This window comes from Oncorhynchus keta, chromosome 8 (assembly GCF_023373465.1).
Source record: "Oncorhynchus keta strain PuntledgeMale-10-30-2019 chromosome 8, Oket_V2, whole genome shotgun sequence".
Classification (NCBI taxonomy): domain Eukaryota; kingdom Metazoa; phylum Chordata; class Actinopteri; order Salmoniformes; family Salmonidae; genus Oncorhynchus; species Oncorhynchus keta.
In genome coordinates, this window is record NC_068428.1 from 5,922,796 (window position 1) to 5,944,283 (window position 21,488).

The window sequence follows — 21,488 nt, forward strand, 5'->3', positions numbered from 1 at the left end:
CTTGCCGAGGTTCAGCTTGAGGTGGTGATCCGTCATCCACACTGATATGTCTGCCAGACATGCAGAGATGCGATTCACCACCTGGTCATCAGAAGGAGGAAAGGAGAAGATTAATTGTGTGTCATCTGCATAGCAATGATAGGAGAGACCATGTGAGGTTATGACAGAGCCAAGTGACTTGGTGTATAGCGAGAATAGGAGAGGGCCTAGAACAGAGCCCTGGGGACACCAGTGGTGAGAGCGCGTGGTGAGGAGACAGATTCTCGCCACGCCACCTGGTAGGAGCAACCTGTCAGGTAGCACGCAATCCAAGCGTGGGCCGCGCCGGAGATGCCCAACTCTGAGAGGGTGGAGAGGAGGATCTGATGGTTCACAGTATCGAAGGCAGCCGATAGGTCTAGAAGGATGAGAGCAGAGGAGAGAGAGTTAGCTTTAGCGGTGCGGAGCGCCTCCGTGATACAGAGAAGAGCAGTCTCAGTTGAATGACTAGTCTTGAAACCTGACTGATTTGGATCGAGAAGGTCATTCAGAGAGAGATAGCGGGAGAGCTGGCCAAGGACGGCACGTTCAAGAGTTTTGGAGAGAAAAGAAAAAAGGGATACTGGTCTGTAGTTGTTGACATCGGAGGGATCGAGTGTAGGTTTTTTCAGAAGGGGTGCAACTCTCGCTCTCTTGAAGACGGAAGGGACGTAGCCAGCGGTCAGGGATGAGTTGATGAGCGAGGTGAGGTAAGGGAGAAGGTCTCCGGAAATAGTCTGGAGAAGAGAGGAGGGGATAGGGTCGAGCGGGCAGGTTATTGGGCGGCCGGCCGTCACAAGACGCGAGATTTCATCTGGAGAGAGAGGGGAGAAAGAGGTCAGAGCACCGGGTAGGGTAGTGTGAGCAGAACCAGCGGTGTCGTTTGACTTAGCAAACGAGGATCGGATGTCGTCGACCTTCTTTTCAAAATGGTTGACGAAGTCATCTGCAGAGAGGGAGGAGGGAGGGGGAGGGGGAGGAGGATTCAGGAGGGAGGAGAAGGTGGCAAAGAGCTTCCTAGGGTTAGAGGAAGATGCTTGGAATTTAGAGTGGTAGAAAGTGGCTTTAGCAGCAGAGACAGAGGAGGAAAATGTAGAGAGGAGGGAGCGAAAGGATGCCAGGTCCGCAGGGAGGCGAGTTTTCCTCCATTTCCGCTCGGCTGCCCGGAGCACTGTTCTGTGAGCTCGCAATGAGTCGTCGAGCCACGGAGCGGGAGGGGAGGACCAAGCCGGCCTGGAAGATAGGGGACATGTAGAGTCAAAGGATGCAGAAAGGGAGGAGAGGAGGGTTGAGGAGGCAGAATCAGGAGATAGGTTGGAGAAGGTTTGAGCAGAGGGAAGAGATGATAGGATGGAAGAGGAGAGAGTAGCGGGGGAGAGAGAGCGAAGGTTGGGACGGCGCGATACCATCCGAGTAGGGGCAGTGTGGGAAGTGTTTGATGAGAGCGAGAGGGAAAAGGATACAAGGTAGTGGTCGGAGACTTGGAGGGGAGTTGCAATGAGGTTAGTGGAAGAACAGCATCTAGTAAAGATGAGGTCGAGCGTATTGCCTGCCTTGTGAGTAGGGGGGGAAGGTGAGAGGGTGAGGTCAAAAGAGGAAAGGAGTGGAAAGAAGGAGGCAGAGAGGAATGAGTCAAAGGTAGACGTGGGGAGGTTAAAGTCGCCCAGAACTGTGAGAGGTGAGCCGTCCTCAGGAAAGGAGCTTATCAAGACATCAAGCTCATTGATGAACTCTCCGAGGGGACCTGGAGGGCGATAAATGATAAGGATGTTAAGCTTGAAAGGGCTGGTAACTGTGACAGCATGAAATTCAAAGGAGGCGATAGACAGATGGGTGAGGGGAGAAAGAGAGAATGACCACTTGGGAGAGATGAGGATCCCGGTGCCACCACCCCGCTGACCAGAAGCTCTCGGGGTGTGCGAGAACACGTGGGCGGACGAAGAGAGAGCAGTAGGAGTAGCAGTGTTGTCTGTGGTGATCCATGTTTCCGTCAGTGCCAAGAAGTCGAGGGACTGGAGGGAGGCATAGGCTGAGATGAACTCTGCCTTGTTGGCCGCAGATCGGCAGTTCCAGAATTACCTTCAGAAGTCACAGAATTAGTTAAATAAAGTCAACCTGTGTGCAATCTAAGTGTCACATGATCTCAGAATATATACACCTGTTCTGAAAGGCCCCAGAGTCTGCAACACCACTAAGCAAGGGGCACCACCAAGCAAGCGGCACCATGAAGATCAAGGAGCTCTCCAAACAGGTCAGAGACAAAGTAGTGGAGAAGTGGCACCACAACAAACCTGCCAAGAGAGGGCCTCCCACCAAAACTCACGCACCAGGCAAGGTGGGCATTAATCAGAGAGGCAACAAAGTGCTGCAATGCTCCACATCGGAGATTGGAGTATCTGTCCATAGGACCACTTTAACTTCTTATGGGCAGTGCTAATGTCCCACCTGGCCAACATCCGGTGAAATTGCAGAGCGCCAAATTCAAAATACAGAAATAGTCCAATTTAACGTTCATAAAAATATAAGTGTTATACATCGCTTAAAGATTAACTTCCTGTTATGGCAGCATCATGCTGTGGGGATTTTCATCGGCAGGAACTGGGAAACTTGTCAGAATTGAAGGAATTATGGATGGCGCTAAATACAGGGAAATTCTTGAGGGAAACCTGTTTCAGTCTTCCAGAGATTTGAGACTGAGACGGAGGTTCATCTTCAAGCAGGAGAATAACCCTAAGCATACTGCTAAAGCAACACTGGTTGCTGTGGTTTAAGGGGAAACATTTACATGTCTTGGAATGGCCTAGTCAAAGCCCAGACCTCAATTAAATTGAGCATCTGTGGTATGACTAAAGATTGCTGTACACCAGCGGAAGCCAGCCAACTTGAAGGAAGTTTTGCCTTGAAGAATGGGAAAAAATCCAAGCTTATAGAGACATACCCCAACAGACTTGCAGCTGTAATTGCTGCTAAAGGTGGCTCTACAAAGTATTGACTTTGGGGGTGGGGGGAACAGTTATGCACGCTCAAGTTTTCCATTTTTTTTGTCTTATTTCTTGTTTGCGTCTTCAAATGATACAAACGAAAATCAATGATACCCCAAAAATCTATTTTAATTCCAGGTTGTAAGACAAAAAAAATAGGACAAATGCCAAGGGGGTGAATACTTTTGCAAGCCACTGTAAGTTCATCTGAGTTACCATTTTCAGAAATTGCAGCCCAAATAAATGCTTCACGTCTCCATATCAACTGTTCAGAGGAGACTGCGTGAATCCACTACTAAAGAAGAGACTTGTTTGTGCCAAGAAACACAAGCACTGGACATTAGACCAGTGGAAATATGTCCTTTGGTCTGATGAGCAGTGTGGGAAAAGTACCCAATTGTCATAAAGTAAAGATAACTTAATAGAAAATGTCTTATGTAAAAGTTAGTTACCCAGTAAAATACTACTTTAGTAAAAGTACTTGATTTAACATTTACTTAAGTATCAAAAGTAAATGTAATCGGGAAAATATACTTAAGTAACAAAATTAAAAGTATAAATGATTCAGAATTCCTTATATTAAGCAAACCATAAGATTTTCTAGTTTTTAAAATGTATTTATGGAAAGCCAGGGGCACACTTCAACACTCAGACATCATTTACAAACTAAGCATTTGTGTTTAGTGAGTCTGCCAGATCAGAGGCTGTAGGGAAGACCAGGGATGTTCTGTTGATAAATGTGTGAATTAGATCATTTTCCTGTCCTGCTAAGCATTCAAAATGTCAATAGTACTTTTGGTTGTCAGGGAATGTAATGAGTAAAAAGTGCATTATTTTCGTTAGGAATGTAGTGAAGTTAAAGTAAAATTTGTCAAAAAATAAGTAGTAAAGTAATGTACAGACACATCCTGATTTGTTTCATCTCTCTTGCGCATGTCTCCACCCCACACCAGGTGTCTCCCATTTGATCCTTTTATTACCTGTGTATTTATACCGGTCTTCTCTGTCTGCTGCACGGAGACAAAGACCAACCAAACACTATACAAAACACAGGGTTGAAATCCAAACAAAAGAGCCAGGAGTACCTCGAATAAATAACACAAGCGCACAATGATTAACACACGGGACGAGACACGTAATTGTCTGCGCAATCCACAATGGCAGAAAGGCCAAAACACACAGCACAGGTGCACACACGAACCAATGGACATTGTAACAATAATCGACAGGACAATGGTGAACAAAGGGCACACTTATACAATTACTAATCAATGGGAATAGGGACCAGGTGTGCGTAAGGAAAGTTCCGGAGGGATCCATGACAGGCAGTAGGCATCTTCCCAAGTTATTTTGTCCAAAATCAGGTTGTAGGTTTGGAGTTTTGATTTGGAGTGAAGGTTATTTTGTGGAGGGTAGTATCCTGTATATGTCCTTGCCAAAAATTCCAAGTTTATCTAACTCTAAATGGGCTCTGGCCAGAAGTTGTGCACTATAAAGGGAGTAGGGTTCCATTTGGGACACAGTCATAGGTAGCATCTCCAAGAATAGACCCCAGGCAGCGCTAATGCTGCTGTGGAGAATTAGCCAGCCTGTCCATCAGCACTTAGTGTGAAAGGGGATTTTGAAGAACCTAGCTAGCTAGCCACATGGACTGAAAGGGGAGTGTGTGTGTCTGTGCACGCACTTACTTGCATAAAGTCTCATATGCTGTTTTGTTGGCACAATATGAGATACCACAGGACCAATCATATGCTGTTTAATATGATCATATTAAGACTTTTAAGAAGAACAGCACTTTTACCAATGTGATGTTGATATTTTAATACTTTTGATATCACCAAAGCGCTTTAGGCCTTTTCTTATTCCTGCAGGCTTTCATTACTGACTTTTCATTTGGAAATGTCATTTGGCCACAAAAGTATTATGTGAATGCATATTTGAAGGAGTGAATAAAATATATCTTGGTTTGTGGTAGTCCTGATCACTGACAACGATGAGACAGCCTATAGGGAGGAGGTCAGAGACCTGACTGTGTGGTGTAAGGACAACAACCTCTCCCTCAACATGATCAAGACAAAGGAGATGATTGTGGACTACAGGAAAAGGAGGACCGAGCACGCCCCATTCTCATCGACAGGGCTGTAGTGAAGCAGGTTGAGAGCTTCAAGTTCCCTGGTGTCCACATCACCAACAAACTAGCATGGTTCACGCACACCAAGATAGTCGTGAAGAGGGCACGACACAACCTATTCCCCCTCAGGAGACTGACAAGATTTGGCATGGTTCCTCAGATCCTCAAAAGGTTTTACAGCTGCACCATCGAGAGCATACTGACGGGTTGCATCACTGCCTGGTATGGCAACTGCTCGGCTTCTGACCGTAAGGCACTACAGAGGGCAGTGCGTATCTGTCCTTTGCTCTGAGGTGTCCAAATTTGAGATTTTTGTTTCCAACCACCATGTCTTTGTGAAACACAGAGCAGGTGAACGGATGATCTCCGCATGTGTGGTTCCCACCATGAGGCATGGAGGAGGAGGTGTGATGGTGTGGGGGTGCTTTGCTGGTGACACTGTCAGCGATTTATTTAGAATGTATGTATTTAGAATTCAAGGCACACTTAACCAGCATAGCTACCACAGCATTCTACAGTGATACTCCATCCCATCTGGTTTGGGTTTAGTGGGACTATCCATTTTTCTTTCAACAGGAAAATGACCCATTTCTGCATCAGTTCTGCATCAGATGGTCTGTTCTCCACAATCCCTCGACCTCAAACCAATTGAGATGAGGTGGACTGCAGAGTAAAGGAAAAGCAGCCAACAAGTGCTCAGCATATGTGGGAACTCCTTCAAGATTGTTGGAAAAACATTCCAGGTGAAGCTGATTTGTTTAACACTTCTTTCATTACAACATGATTCCATATGTTATTTCCATAGTTTTGATGTCTTCACTATTATTCTTACAATGTAGCCCCTTGAATGAGTAGTTAATTCCAAACGTTTGACTGGTACTGTACATCATTCATTAGCACAACATGACACACTCAGTAAAAAAAAACTTTCTGATGAGTGGCCCTTTGGTAAACTATTGTGGCAGTGGGAAAAAAGTGGGTTGTGTGTGTATTTAACCCAATCTTAAAATAAGGGCTTGTAATATTAGTTGGTTTGTTCAATCTGGTGTGCTAGTGCAGGGCTAGAACAAAAGCCTGCCAGAATTCTATAGGGAAAAATAACAAATGTGCCCTTTTTTGGGAAAAAGTACAAATGCCCATTTTATCTCCAATTGTTTGAGCCAAAAGCTGACAAATAAAGTCAAAGCGAGAAGATGCACATTTTCATTCCTCTGCAGCTGGAGGCTAACCTAGTGTCTGAAAACGGATAGTTAGTGTTTGTGTTCTGACCCAGGAGAACTTTACATTTTAATGGACCACCCTGACCATTACCTAATATCCGATTATATTGCAAAACGCCTAGAGACTGTCTCTTTATGATGCCAATATCCATATTTATATGGTTATATGGCAATGACCTCTGTCAATGTTGAATTGTATGTTTTGCTCTCAAAACTGTACAGTATCCTCAGGTGGTCAATTTTAGTTGCCAAGGCCCAGAAAAGTTTTGTTTACGGCTATCTCATTTATTTCATTGAACACTTCACAATATAGCCTCTGTAACAGGAATATAACGAATAGATGATATTCATATGCCTTCCACCACCTCCTCCTACTGTCACGATCACCGTATTGAGGAGACCAAAGCGCAGCGTGGTGTGAATGCATGATTTAATGAAAGATGGAAATACACTAAAACAAACTAACACGACTGCTATCGAAACACTGTGCTAACATGCAACATAACATAGACAATAACCCACGAACCACAATAAAAAAAAAACAGGCTACCTAAATATGGTTCCCAATCAGAGACAACGACAAACACCTGTCACTGTTTAAGAACCATATCAGGCCAAAACACAAAGAAACAGACTAACTAGACATGCAACATAGAATGCCCACTCGTTTCACATCCTGACCAAACAAAACAAGGAAACAAATAACGCAAATAATGGTCAGAGTGTGACACCTACCATACCGCCTCCTTCCTCATCTTCAGTTTATTCTTCTTCAGAAGTTAGGATGACTGCAATTCAATGAATGAGACATGGACAGCTTGGGTGAAATCTATGGTTAATAAAGTCCGCTGAGGACATGTCTTTCATTAATCAGTATGTCAGTTAGATGCTGTAGGCCTACTGATTGTCTACAGAAAGCTACCTGCTCTAGAGGGACTGACTCACCTGTGTTATTTCTATGTATAGGCCACAGTGCCTTCAGAGAGTATTCACACCCCTTGACATTTCCCACATGTTGCTGTGTTACAGCCTGAATTTCAAATGGATTTAATGTAGGTATTTTGTGACTGAAGTACACACAATACCCCATAATGTCATCGTGGAATTATGTTTTTCTAAATGTTTTACGGATTAATTAACCATGAAAAGCTGAAATGTCTTGTGTCAAGTATTCAGCCCCTTTGTTATGGCAAGCCTTAAATGAATTCAGGAGTCAAAATGTGCTTAATAACAAGTCACGTTTATGTATATTTTTTATTTCACCAGGAATACGATCTCATTTACAACTGCGACCTGGCCAAGAAAAAGCGAAGCAGTGCGACAAAAACAACAACGCAGAGTTACACATGGGATAAACAAACGTACAGTCAATAACACAATAGAAAAATCTATGTACAGTGTCTGTAAATGTAGAAGATTAGGGAGGTAAGGCAATAAATAGGCCATCGTGGTGAAACAATTACAATTTAGCATTAACAATGGAGTGATAGATGTGCAGATGGTGATGTACAAGTAGAGATACTGGGGTGCAAGAGGATAAATAACAATATAGGGATGAGGTAGTTGGGTGTGCTGTTTACATATTGGTTGTGTACTTGTACAGTGATCGGTAAGCTGTTCTGACAGAGAGGGAGATATAAGTCTCCAGCTTCAGTGATTATTGCAGGCAGTCATTTGAGAAACCAAGGCTCTTGAGTCTGCCGATAACAATGTGGTGATAGACAGAGTCGAAAGCCTTGGCCAGGTCGATGAAAACGTCTGCACAGTACTGTCTTTTATCTATGGTGGTTATGATATTGTTTAGGACCTTGAGCGTGACTGAGTTGCACCCATGACCAGCTTGGAAACCAGATTGCATAGTGGAGAAGGTAAAGTGTACAGTGCTGCAGTCTACACGAGGATGTCCGTCGGGAGCTGGCCTGCAGAGACACCACCCTCTCGTTTGAGCAGTTGGTGGACCTGTCCATCCGGCTGGACAACCTGCTGGCTACTCGCGGACGTTCAGATCGGGTCTGGTGCTTTCATCCTCCCTCATCCCTTCTCCAATACCCATGGAGCTGGGAGGGGCGGTGCGCAGGGAGAATGGAAGGGGTTCCCACTCGTGCACTATCTGTGGCCGCAGAGGTCACACTGCCGGTTGGTGCCAGGTGGGTTCCTGTTAGTTGAGAATTATCTGTTAATTTAAAGATTAGAATATTCCACCCTGAAACATATAATTGTACGGAATTAATTAGAATGTATAAAATTATAATCAATAAATGTGTAGTCCTAGTCAGAATTAGGGTAAACAATATGTCTTTATGGTATTTTAAACACAGACTGTCTGAGCTTGGTGCCGACCTGACTAGAGATTTGGGAGAGAACGGGGAGTATGTCTCAAGGACAAGGTCACTAATCTCTGTCGGCTGGGTAGTGAGACAGTGTGTGCGTAGCAGGACATTGTGTGCGTCTGTTTGTGTGTATGTGTGTGTGTATGGCTGTGTGAATGTGTGGGCGTGAGAAGTCAGTATAAAATGAATTGTTGTGTATTCTTGACTTTAGAAAGTTCCCATGAATCCATTTATTTGACTATTTTAGCTGAGCCTCCGTCTGTTTCATTCGACCAGGATCTTACAAATTCTGGTTTGCAGACTGAGCAATATAATTAAATTGGGTTATGTACCTGGAGAACATTCTCTTATCAGTTCCTCTGGGAATCGAGGCAGCGGGCAGGGCACCCTGGCGTAACCCCAGGTGAGCTGGCACCATCCTCACCCAGAGTCCTCTGTTGCACATACGTTTATGTCTGTAACTTTTCCTGAGTTTTCCCCGCATTCCCAGCATAAGGCACTCGTCGATTCAGGCGCAGCTGGGAATTTCATTGATAAAGCTTTAGCCCATAGTTTAGTGATCCCCATTTTCCCTGTGGATGTTCCTTTCCCCGTTCACGCCTTAGATATACGACCATTAGGGTCAGAGTTGATTAGGGAGGTCACCGCTCCTTTGGGCATGGTGACGCAGGGGGGTCATACGGAGAGAATTAGTCTCGTCCTTATTGACTCTCCTGTGTTTCCCGTGGTGCTGGGCCTACCCTGGTTAGCTTGTCATGACCCCCACTGTTTCTTGGCCACAGAGGGCTCTCACGGGGTGGTCGCAAGAGTGCTCAGGTAGGTGTTTAGGGGTTTCCGTTGGTGCTACTATGGTGGAGAGTCCAGACCAGGTCTCCACCATGCGCATTCCCCATGAATATGCCGATTTGGCTCTCGCCTTCTCTAAAAAGAAGGCGACACAATTATCACCTCATCGACGGGGCGATTGTGCGGTTGTTGCCGCTGCACTTCCCAGGAGTCACGTGTATCCCCTCTCACAGGCATAGACGGAGGCTATGGAAACATATGTCTCGAATCCCTGCATCAGGGGTACATTAGGTCCTCCACTTCACCTGCCTCCTCGAGTTTCTTTTTTGTGAATAAGACGGAGGGAGATCTGCGTCTGCACATTTACTACTGTCTGTGCATTGACTACCGGGATCTAAATCAGATCACGGTGAGGTATAGTTACCTGCTACCACTCATAGCCACAGCCATAGAGTCAATGCACGGGGCGCGCTTCTTCCCAAAACCAGATCTCAGGAGCACTTACAACCTGGTGCGTATCCGAGAGGGAGATGAGTGGAAGACGGCTTTCAGTACCACCTCTGGGCACTATGAGTACCTCGTCATGACGTACGGTTTGATGAATGTGCCATCAGTCTTCCAAGCTTTTGTAGATGAGATTTTCAGGGACCTGTACGGGCAGGGTGTAGTGGTGTAGTGGTGATGACATTTTGATATACTCCGCTACACGCACCGAGCACGTGTCCCTGGTGCGCAGAGTGCTTGGTCACCTGTTGGAGCATGACCTGTACGTCAAGGCTGAGAAATACCTGTTCTTCCAACAGTCCGTCTCCTTCCTAGGATATCGCATTTCCACGTCAGGGGTGGAGATGGAGAGTGACCACATTGCAGCCATATGTAATTGGCCGACTCCTACCACGGTAAAGGAGGTGCAGTGATTCTTAGGGTTTGCCAACTACTTGGCACGGAGGTTTATCCGGGGTTTTGGTCAGGTAGCGGCTCCCATTACTTCACTGCTGCAGGGGGTCAGGTGCGCTTGCAGTGGACAGCTGAGGGGGACAGGGCTTTCAGTCACCTGAGGGCTCTGTTTACCTCGGCTCCCGTGCTGGCCCATCCGGAACCCTCTTTGAAGTTCATAGTGGAGGTGGACGTGTCTGACGCTGGGATAGGAGCTGTGCTCTCTCAAGGCTCGGGTACGCCACCGAAGCTCCGCCCTTGTGCCTTCTTCTCAAAGAAGCTCAGCACGGTGGAGCAAAACTATGACGTGGGGGACTGGGAGTTGTTGGCTGTCGTCAAGGCCTTGAAGGTGTGGAGACATTGGCTTGTCTCATCTGGACTGACCACCACAATCTGGAGTACATCCGGGCGGCGAGGAGACTGAACCCTCGCCAGGCAAGGTGGGCCATGTTTTTCACCCGTTTTCTGTTTACCCTTTCGTACAGACCAGGCTCCCAGAACGTTAAGGCAGACGCATTATCCCGGCTGTATGACACAGAGGAGCGGTCCATGGATCCCACTCCCATACTCCCCGCCTATTGTTTGGTGGCGCCGGTAGTGTGGGAGCTGGACGCGGACATTGAGTGGGCGTCACGTGCAGAGCCCACTCCCCCGGCCGCGCGTCTGTATGTTCCATCTGCTGTCTGCGACTGGCTGATCTATTGGGCCCACACGTTACCCTCCTCTGGTCATCCTGGGATCGGCCGGACGGTGCGCTGTCTTTGGGAAGTACTGGTGGCCCATTTTGGCTAAGGATGTGAGGGTTTATGTTTTCTCCTGCTCGGTGTGCGCCCAGTGTAAGGCTCCTAGGCACCTGCCTTGAGGTAAGCTACAACCCTTACCCGTTCCACAACGGCCGTGGTCGCACCTGTCGGTGGATTTTTCTAAGTCCTATCGTCTCCTCCCTTTGCCTGGTCTCCCTATGGCCCTACAGACTGTGGAGGCCCTGTTCACTCACATCTTCTGGCACTACGGGGTGCCTGAGGACATAGTGTCAGATCGGGGTCCCCAGTTCACGTTGAGGGTCTGGAGGGCGTTATTGGAACGTCTGGGGGTCTCTGTCAGCCTTACCTCAGGTTTTCACCCCGAGAGTGTGGTGTGGAATTTTTAGGATCTTTTTAGGATCTTCTGAAGACTTCAATTTACCCAGACCCACTTCTGATCATCCTGTAAGTGTCAGAAATGCGAAACAGATTAACCCCTAAAACAACTAATCTCAACCCCATAGAAAATCTTTGGAGGGAGTTGAAAGTCCGTGTTGACCAGCAACATCCTCAAAACAATGGGCCAAAATACCAGCAACAGTGTGTGAAAACCTTGTGAAGACTTACAGAAAATGTTTGACCTCTGTCATTGCCAACAAAGGGTATATAACAAAGTATTGAGATAAACTTTTGTTATTGACCAAATACTTATTTTCCACCATCATTTGATCATCTGGATTTTGTTTTCTCATTTTGTCTGTCATAGTTGAAGTGTACCTATGATGAAAATTACAGGCCTCTCTCATCTTTTTAAGTGGGAGAACTTGCACAATTGGTGGCTGACTAAATACTTTCTTGCCCCACTGTATGTATTTATCAATATAACAATATTTTTCATTCAATTATCGAACAGACAAGCAAAATCTCACTCCTGGTCTACCAATGTTTTTCATTAACGTGAAAATGATCTTCCCCAGTGAATGCTGCAGTGTTTGGTTTCTATAGCAATATAACTATCTTACATGTATTTATAACCTACCTAAACTGGACAGTTTTATCTTCATCTCTTCATTCAGAGACTCATCTACACTCCTAATGACAGTTGTGGCTGATTCGCGTGATGTATTGTCGTCCCTACCTTCTTGCCCTTTGTGCCGTTGTCTTTGCTCAATAATGTTTGTACCGTGTTTTGTGCTGCTGCTATGTTGTGTTGCTACCATGTTGTTGTCATGTTGTGTTGCTACCATGCTGTGTTGTCAGGTGTTGCTGCCTTGCTATGTTGTTGTCTTAGGTCTCTCTTTATGTAGTGTCGTCTCTCTTGTCGTGATGTGTGTTTTGTCCTATATTTGTATTTCATTTTTTAATCCCAGCGCCCGTCCCCGCAGGAGGCCTTTTGGTAGACCGTCATTGTAAATAAGAATTTGTTCTTAACTGACTTGCCTAGTTAAATTATAATAAATCATCAAACAACTGCCAGTTTTTACCACTACAGCTCTGTTTCCGAGTTTATCCGTTTTTCTCTTAAATTAGGTGCAATAATAGTTTTCCATTTGTTTGGGAGGGAGAATTATTGTCCTTACAGCCTCAGCCTCTTACTTTATGTAACAACATATATCATCAATACAACACTGGACAGTTTGATGGGTTCCAGCACTAGCTGTCCAAGAATGAATTGGAATGTATCGAACCCACTGCTTGAGAGGTGTGCTGTCTCAGAGTCAGAAGCCATCTGTCAGTTTTAATATTTTGTTGTTGAGCCCCGTAGAGGGATGCATAAAACATTCTGTGTAGTCGTTCCATTACCCTGCGCTACTAATGGACCATGTTTGCTTACCAATTCTCCACGCGTATTCAGAAGTGTGTACTTGCACACTCCCCATTATGGATTTATAAGCATAGGATTGGCGTAAGCATATGCTGGAGGGGAGTTTCCATCTTTGTTAAATCCATGTCAGATATTTTTCAAGTGCACACTTCTGGAAAAGGGTGTAGAATTGGGACTCAGTCCATCAAGCACGGGGTAGAGGAGAGGAGCGATGGTACCTTTTGGGGATGAGTCCGTCAGCTCTTAAGTGGCCTCTGGTGGTGACAGATTGTTACTACAAGAACAGGGAACATAAAGCCTGGTCCCAGATCTGTTTGTGCTCTTGCCTACTCCATTGCAGTCCTTGTCTAAGTTTGGCATGTCAAGGAGGGAGTTGGCAAAGGAGTTGGCATTGTATAGCACAAACAGACTCAGGTTTGTGGAAACCAATGTTTTTTATCAATGAGAAGAGTTAAATTGGACAATCTCTTAACATTTATTTACAAAACATTTCTCATTTATGGAAAGGTGACACAGATTTACAAAACATTAAACCACATTCATGTTTAAAGTGTATGACAAAGTGGAAACACCATAGAAGAGTAGCGAATTCAAACAGACCAGAAGTCACACACAACAGTACAAAAATGGAAACACCCAAAATGGCAAATCTGATCGTCAATTTCGAGACAGTATAAACCTATCACAGTACATGCAGACTCCTGGTTTTGTCATTACCAGATGCATTCTTCTACACATTCTGATGGCCATTGGCACATATCCAAAAGGTGAAACTATAATCTCACTATCATAAAGCTGTAGAGCACTAACGAATTTCAGAACATCTCTTTTAGTCACTTCTACTCATGTTAGCCTGTTATGAGCTAAAATAAGTCCTTCCTCTTAGTGTTGAATACTCCTAGTCAAGGAGAAAGGACATTCAACAAGTGTACTCTATACTTAGCCACTCTGCTTAGGTCCCCGTGCTAAAGGTCCTTGCCACATTCGGTCTTTAACGAGGTACGGAGGGCCACATCGAAAATGTGATATATTTCCTTGCTGGCAAAATTTGCAAAAAATAGCCCTCTATCCATCATTTAGGACATTTTAAATGCTCCCTCACTGTCTACCTTTCATTTCAGTGATTATTAGCGAGCTGGACAGTCTAGAAACTGTGTGAATGTAGGTCCATTATCATTTCTACAGTTTAGTTTTTGTCATTTTTAAAGTATATTGAGTTCTCCCCCCCCAACTGATTTAGAATAAGTTTTGCCTTTTCGATCAAGAATGAATAAGACAGGAAACACCTGATTCTAGATCACCTCTCTTGTGACACTTGAAACATACAGATCCAGGTTTTCCAGCTTGAAAAGGTCTTGGGATGACACTTGTGACAGTCTACTTTTGCATATTTGTCCACTTAAGTAGGTAGTACACTCTTCCTGAATCATTTGAATTCAAGCTAATTCTCTAGTTTGTTTAGCTAGTTTGTTAGGAGGTACTGAATAAAAAAAATAAACAGCAAGGCACTGCTCACAATTTTGGGAAGAAATATAAAATTAAATAAATCCAATATGTATAATGATGTTCCATACTTTAATTGTGTACCGCAACATTGTGATCTTAAGAAGTTGTCCCTTGCAAATTCCTGTAACCCTGACAAACATCCATAACAACATTACATACAGTAACAGTCAAAAGTTGAGACACCTACTCATTCAAGGGTATTTCCTTAATTTTACTATTAAATAACACATTCTAGAATGAAATAACACATTGTAGAATAATAGTGAAGACCTCAAAACTATGAAATAACATTGTAGAATAATAGTGAAGACCTCAAAACTATGAAATAACACATTGTAGAATGAAATAACACATTGTAGAATAATAGTAAAGACCTCAAAACTATGAAATAACACACATGGAATCATGTAGTAACCAAAAAAAACTGTTAAACACTTCAAAGTAGCCACCCATCGCCTTGATGACAGCTCTGAACACTCTTGACATTCTCTCAACCAGCTTCTTGAGGAATGCTTTTCCAAGTCTTGAAGGAGTTCCCACATATGCTGAGCACTTGTTGCCTGCTTTTCCTTCTCTCTGTGGTCCAACTCATCCCAAACCATCTCAATTAGGTTGAGGTCAGGTGATTGTGGAGGCCAGGTCATCACTCTTCTTGGTCAAATAGCCCTTAAACAGCCTGGAGGTGTGTTTGGTTGTTAATCATGTTGAAAAACAAATGATAGTCCCACTAAGCCCAAACCAGATGGGATGGCGTATCGCTGCAGAATGCTGTGGTAGCCATGCTGGTTAAGAATGCCTTGAATTCAAAATAGTGTCACAGTGTCACCAGCAAAGCACCCCCACACCATCACACCTCCTCCTCCATGCTTCATGGTGGGAACCACACATGCAGAGATCATCCATTAATCTACTCTGTGTCTCACAAAGACACGGCAGTTGGAGCCAAAAATCTAATATTTGTACTCATCAGACCAAACGACAGGTTTCCACAGGTCTAATGTCCATTGCTCGTGTTTCTGGTAACTGGTAACTCTAATGAACTTATCCTCTGCAGCAGAGGTAACTCTTGGTCTTCCTTTCCTGTGGTGGTCCTTATGAAAGCCAGTTTCATTATAGCTCAATGGTTTTTGACACTGCACTTGAAGAAACTTTCAAAGCTCTGTACATTTTCCGAATCTTTCTCTTTGCTTATAACAGCTGTTCTTGCCATAATATGGACTTGTTTTTTTTCTCCAAATAGGGCTATCTTTTGTATACCACCCCTACTTTGTCAGAACACAACTGATTGGCTCAAACTAATTAAGAAATTCCACAAATGACCTTTTAACAAAGCACACCTGTTAATTGAAATGCATTCCAGGTGACTACCTCATGAAGCTGGTTGAGAGAATGGAAAGCCGTCATCAAGGCACTTTTTGAGTTACTACATAATCCCATGTATTATTTCACATTTTTGTTGTCTTCACTATTATTCTACAATGTAGAAAAAAAACCTTGGAATGAGTAGGTGTATCCAAACGTTTGACTGGTACTATACCTGTTTCAACAACTACTTATTTCGGAATGTGCAAATTCTCAGAAATAACTGCAGATACATAGTATTTGCTCAATTCCAATCAATATCAGCTGGTAACATATGACAACAGAGAGAGAACACAAGTATCATGTAAAAACAATGTTCTATTCTATTCAGACATTCACTGAATAAAATTAGATACGGTTTACACTGGAATCACATCACAGGGTTTCATCTAACCAACAGAAAGATGACAGTATTGACAAAAGACAGGATATAAGCGGATAAGTGGAAGGATAATGACAAAAGGTAAGGAATCCCTATAACTGAAACAAGGTCATGTTCAGTAGGAATCAAACCAAAGAAAACAAACTGAAACAGGAGGTACTATCGGGAATTAAGAATAAGAAAAAATATTTGGCACTCAGTTTTTTTTTATCACTTTCATTCCACAGTGACGGCATCCACGCTCTCTTGTGAGATCTCAGAGTCTAGCGAATAGCAGGAGCTGCCATTGTCCTGAGCTTCCCTGTTGGACTCCTCCGTCAACATTACTGTGGTGCTTGCTGCCACCCCAACGCTGCCCTCCGGTGGCCCCTCGCAGAAGTGTCCGGAGGCGTGGATGAGCTGGCTGCAGAGGCGGCTGTAGCGGTGGTAGCGTGACGGCTTGCCCGTGTGAGTATACATGTGCTCCTGCAGCTGGCTCTTCTGGGCGAAGCGCAAGCTGCACACAGCACAAGCGATCTTGCGCTTTCGTGCGTGACTGGTACTGGAGGTGGTGGTGGGGGGTGGACTAGTGCCAATGGCTATACCGCCCCTGCTCCAACTTAGCTCAGCAGCTAGCTCATTAGCTAGGGCCTGGCTCTGCCGCAGGGCCTCCTCCAAGCAGCCTGCATCTAGCTGATCCTGGGGGGCCCCACGTTGCTGCTTGTCCTCAGGGCCCTCCGGGTCCCCTACCCCGCCCTGGGAGAGGTCCTCCATTAGTCCACTGGGATCCAGGGAACAGGCGGCATGGCTGAAAAGGTGCCTGCGGAGCCGCTCGGGGGAGGAGCAGCGCTCGCCACAGCGGGGGCACAGCAGCACCAGAGGGCCATCCTTGAACAGGAGGCCCTGGCAGGGGCTGCCGCCCTGGGCTGAGGGAGATGTTGGGGACCCTACCCTTCCCAGCACCTGGTGGCCCTCCTTTCCCTCCCCTTCCTCCACCCTCTCCTGCTTGATGCGTGTCGAGATGTCTGAGTCGTCGCCGGAAGCCACTGAGGAGACGCCACGGAGGTGACCAGAGAAGGGCTGACGGTCCGAGGAGGGGATGCCCTCCATCCCCACGGTCATCGAGAACTGTGCAGCGTGGGAGCGGCCCGCCTGGGTGGACAGACGCCCGTCTCCTCCTCGGGCCCCTGCACTACCTTTAGGGCCCTCAGTACCCTCTTTGTTGGCCAACTGGGATGAAATCTGAATACCGTACAGGTTGGACATACGGACCAGGTCGCCAACATCGGGGGAACCCTCGTCGTCGGGGTTACGGCACAGCTGGTAGGCATGGAGAAACTTGATGCCCTCCTGTAGGCGGCCCTGGTCCACTGGCTGCTTGGGGCCCATGCCAGTGTACATGATGTGGAGCAGGTAGCTGAACACATCCGGCTGGATGTCCGTGGGCTGGATTTTAATGCACTCGCTGTGGAGATGGTAGTAGACAGTGGGAAAGTATTATTGCTGCCCATTAGCTTTTAGTCTACAAAGACAGGTCATTTTATTGAATCTGTCTCTTATATCAAAGTATCTCTTGGATTTTGTAGAGTAAGATATATAAAACTAGCTCAAAATATCTTATTTGTGATAGCTTTCCAGGGAAAACACACATATCATATACATTTTGTATATTACCATCCTCAACGATAATATTAGCTTTAACAGTCAGTGAAATATGAGTCAACACAAAACCTTCCTTTGAATCTCCAATACCAATGAAATAACCCCTGACGACCACTATTATGCTAGCCTACATCATATGTGGACACTAGCCCACGCTACTGTACAATGCTTGAAGGCCTCCAAATAGGTATTTAACAACAACATGAGTGTGATATTGACTAGTACTGTTGATAAAAGCTAGCAAACCTTGACTGATGAATGAAGATCATCTTGAAGTAGTTGGAGAAGGCAGCCAGGACGGCCCGGTGGGCCTTGAAGTACACGTTGCCAATGGCGACAGTACAGTCACACAGGAAGCCGAACTCCCTCTGGACGTTGAGCTGCTGCAGGAGGAACAGGCTGTGGCTGGACACGTCCATGATGCCACTTCTCGACCTCCTGCTACACGCACACAGTAATTAAGATTGTATTATATACAGCTTAAAATTAATTTGGGAGAGGATATATTGTGCAGACGTGGGTTAAAATAGTATGTCCTTCCTATCAAACACTTTTAGTGTGGTGGGTTTGCACTTCTGGGGCTATTCCATTTTGCCAGGTAAGCTCAATAAACGACGAAACACACAAATACTATTGGTAACCATGACAGGTCTGATTTCTGTACAATGACAAAATGTGGTTCTATCGGACTACACTCTTCCCCCACGCTCTAAAACACGCACCAAACACATGTTCGTAAATGTAACACCTCTGACTCATCCACTAAGGCATTTCTCAAGGTGTTGCTGAAACAATGGCATACTCTGCTGGTCAAAGCACTGAAAGAAGCATCTCTAACTAAAGTACTGGGCCAGATGTTGGCATCTCCGTAACTTTCTACATGTAGACATTTTAGATAGTAAAGGAGCTTCACGTCTGGTGTGAAAAACATTGACACTTGAAACATTGAGTAACTGTAGGCTAACCTAAAAACTATGACGTAAAAACTATTCCAGATGTCAATGTAGCCTTATAGCAATAATGGTACATTGCAACTGAGCATGGGGTCAATAGAATGTACTGTTACACTGCAGTGTTCATTTCGGCAGCTATTTAAGATTAAGTTTTAAAATACATTTTAGGCTGTTACATTTGTGTTATTTCATCCTTCGTTAGTTCTCGTATTCGTTCGACTAAAACAATTTCAGTTTAGTTTTAAATCCCAGCCATTTTAGTCTCATAGTCAGTGAATTTTTTGAAATATTAAATCATGAATATTTAGGCTACCTCTACCGTCCATCATGTGCACATTCTGTTAGCCTTGTCCAACCCACCTACTATCCCCTCATACACTGTACCTTAGCTGACAGCATTGATATTGTGGCAGATTTTAACCAATGGCAGCCATAATTAACCATATAGGCTATAAAGCCTTAGTTACAGGTTAAAAACAGTGTCAATCTCTATATTTTCTCCCAATCATAACCGTCAAGGGACATGACAGTGTTTTCCTTGAAAAGGCGAGAATTTGAGCTTTCCAAAGATGCCAGAAGTATTATTGTCGACCGGGCATATTTATATTGTAGCAAGCCTTTATTCAAATGTATACATTCATGTTATCTACTTCAAAGCAGATGGGCCAATACGATGGACTGTCTGACATGGCAACAAAGCATGCATTCTGCAACCACGACAGGGTCAGCTTTCGACGAATGGAATACATCAATAACTGAAAATACCATCCTAAAAGATGGTCAATATGCCAGTCCCCTATGTAGCCTACAACCCACAGCTAGTTTCATTATAAATTCGCCAACTTGTTTCACGACAGCATAATATCCATTCACACACGTCTGCGTTGAATCAAGTGTTCCGTCAGACCGAATCAAGTGTTCCTTCTAGACTAATGCATGCATTTGGATATCCCCTCCTATTTGCAAAACAAAACATATACGATAATTGGGAGTCTTTCTTACCACCTATTTGCGAAATACAGGTTTATATTTCGGAGTTTATTTGTTGCTGCAGAGAAATTCTCGCAGTCTCTCACGTCTTCATATGTGATTGTCAACTGAGCATGTTATTCGTCACGTGACTGTACTGCGCCGTACATTTGGGACGTACTCTTTCACGGCATTTCGCCCGGTAGGCGGTGCTAACGTCACCGTGGGCGTAGATTTCAACGCGCACAGTGTCGAGAACGAGCCGAGCACTCACTCATGTCCGGATCGTGGCATCTATTCAACACTCTGCGCAAAGCCATATATGGGGCATTTCCACTGATGATTTAACCGTGTTCTGTTTCCTTCTATGCAGGCCGGCACCTATATCTCACTTGACCATAGCTCCTGCGAACAGCAGGTTCAGCTAACTTGGGGCGAAGCAGGGCCGGCTTCAGGAATAAGTGACAAAAGCGGTTGCTTGGGGGCCCAGGCCACTAGGGGGCCCGAACCCCAGTCGGGATTTCAAGTTATTGATGAGGGTTAGAATAGTAGAATACACAAGGTGCAAGTTAGAAATTTGGTTGTGAATCAGCAATTATTCTCTTGTTATGTCAATCACTGACAGTTACTCAAATTAGCTAGGTCAGCCAGCATTTTTTAGATTGTTAAATTAGTTATCATGGCCGAATACCAACCGGTCATGCAGGGCACGTGCCCAGGGGCCCTGACCTCAAATTGATTTTGTTAGTCACTCTCACTGAAATATCATTAACATGGCATAAGTCATAGAATTGCAGGAAAGTAGCTACAAAACTGAAGAGAGAAATAAATCTCTGCCCCTTGCCACAATGAATAGAATTGCATGAAAGGTGTTAAAAATGTATCTCCACCCTATGGCAAAATATGTAGAACTGCAGAACACTTCCACATTTTTTGTGGAACTCAGGGTCTCAATTTACTGTTGAGAGTTAGAATAGTAGAATACACAAGGTGCAAGTTCGAAATTTGGTTGAGCAATTTTTTTATTGTTATGTCAGTCACTGACAATCACTCAATTTGCCATGCCGACCAAATCTCGCTTAGGGCCCCCAAAAGGCTAGCACCGGCCCTGGGGCCAAGGCACTGCTGCTGGGGTTTTTCAGCTGCATTTATATAACAATGGCTACACTGTGAACAATTTAAATCTTTTTTTTTGCTCAGAAAACTAAAACCACTCTCGGGGGTGCTAATTGGAGAACCCTGCACTAGTGTAACACTGGTGTTACAGTTGAAAAACAGCAATAGAGAGTTCAGATGTTCTAAGCCTAACTACAGTAATGGATGTTACTGTTTCATCAGGGAGCCACAAAGATGAAGTTAACAAATGTAATCGCCGAATTCACGTTATTTGCAATTTCATGCAGCCACATCATAGGAAAAAGCTAAACAAATGATTTTGTATTCAAATTTCGCATTGTTTAAAGTTGAGAGATATAATTCATGCAAATGTGAGTTTGCCTAAAGGATAATATGGTAAAGTTACACCCACCACTCATAGTTACGTAACAGTTAGCCTCATGTATAGGGCCTCCAACAAATAAGAACAAGGACATCCAAAATCCATCAGGTTAACAGTTTTTAATGAAGCTAGAAATGCATTTCTCAGTGATTGACAGTATACAGGTATTATTGCATGTTGACTAACCAATCAGCAAATCAAATCCAA

At 44.6% G+C, this 21,488-nt stretch overlaps 1 protein-coding gene and 1 long non-coding RNA gene across 2 annotated transcripts; both read right to left on the reverse strand.

Annotated features, from left to right (window-relative positions):
- Nucleotides 1–7,590: 7,590 nt before the first annotated feature.
- On the reverse strand, nucleotides 7,591–12,321 carry LOC127931328 (uncharacterized). The gene is made up of 3 exons (XR_008140695.1): nucleotides 12,284–12,321; nucleotides 11,513–11,608; nucleotides 7,591–8,505 (listed from the first exon to the last, which is right to left on the reverse strand). It is a non-coding gene; the product is annotated as an uncharacterized LOC127931328 (long non-coding RNA).
- A 1,105-nt stretch (nucleotides 12,322–13,426) lies between these two features.
- On the reverse strand, nucleotides 13,427–20,502 carry LOC118386746 (zinc finger and BTB domain-containing protein 25-like). The gene is made up of 3 exons (XM_035774517.2): nucleotides 19,817–20,502; nucleotides 18,108–18,302; nucleotides 13,427–17,664 (listed from the first exon to the last, which is right to left on the reverse strand). The coding sequence occupies exons 2-3, from the start codon at nucleotides 18,278–18,280 to the stop codon at nucleotides 16,437–16,439; spliced, it is 1,401 nt and encodes a 466-aa protein (XP_035630410.1). The 5' UTR covers nucleotides 18,281–18,302; nucleotides 19,817–20,502; the 3' UTR covers nucleotides 13,427–16,436.
- Nucleotides 20,503–21,488: the final 986 nt, after the last annotated feature.

Excerpts from the sequence above, each read along its gene's own strand:
- LOC118386746 (XM_035774517.2), bottom strand. The coding sequence starts at position 18,280 with ATGGACGTGTCCAGCCACAGCCTGTTCCTCCTGCAGCAGCTCAACGTC. Across the intron at positions 17,665-18,107 it reads ATCTTCATTCATCAGTCAAG|CGAGTGCATTAAAATCCAGC; the intron begins GTTTGCTAGCTT and ends CCATCTCCACAG.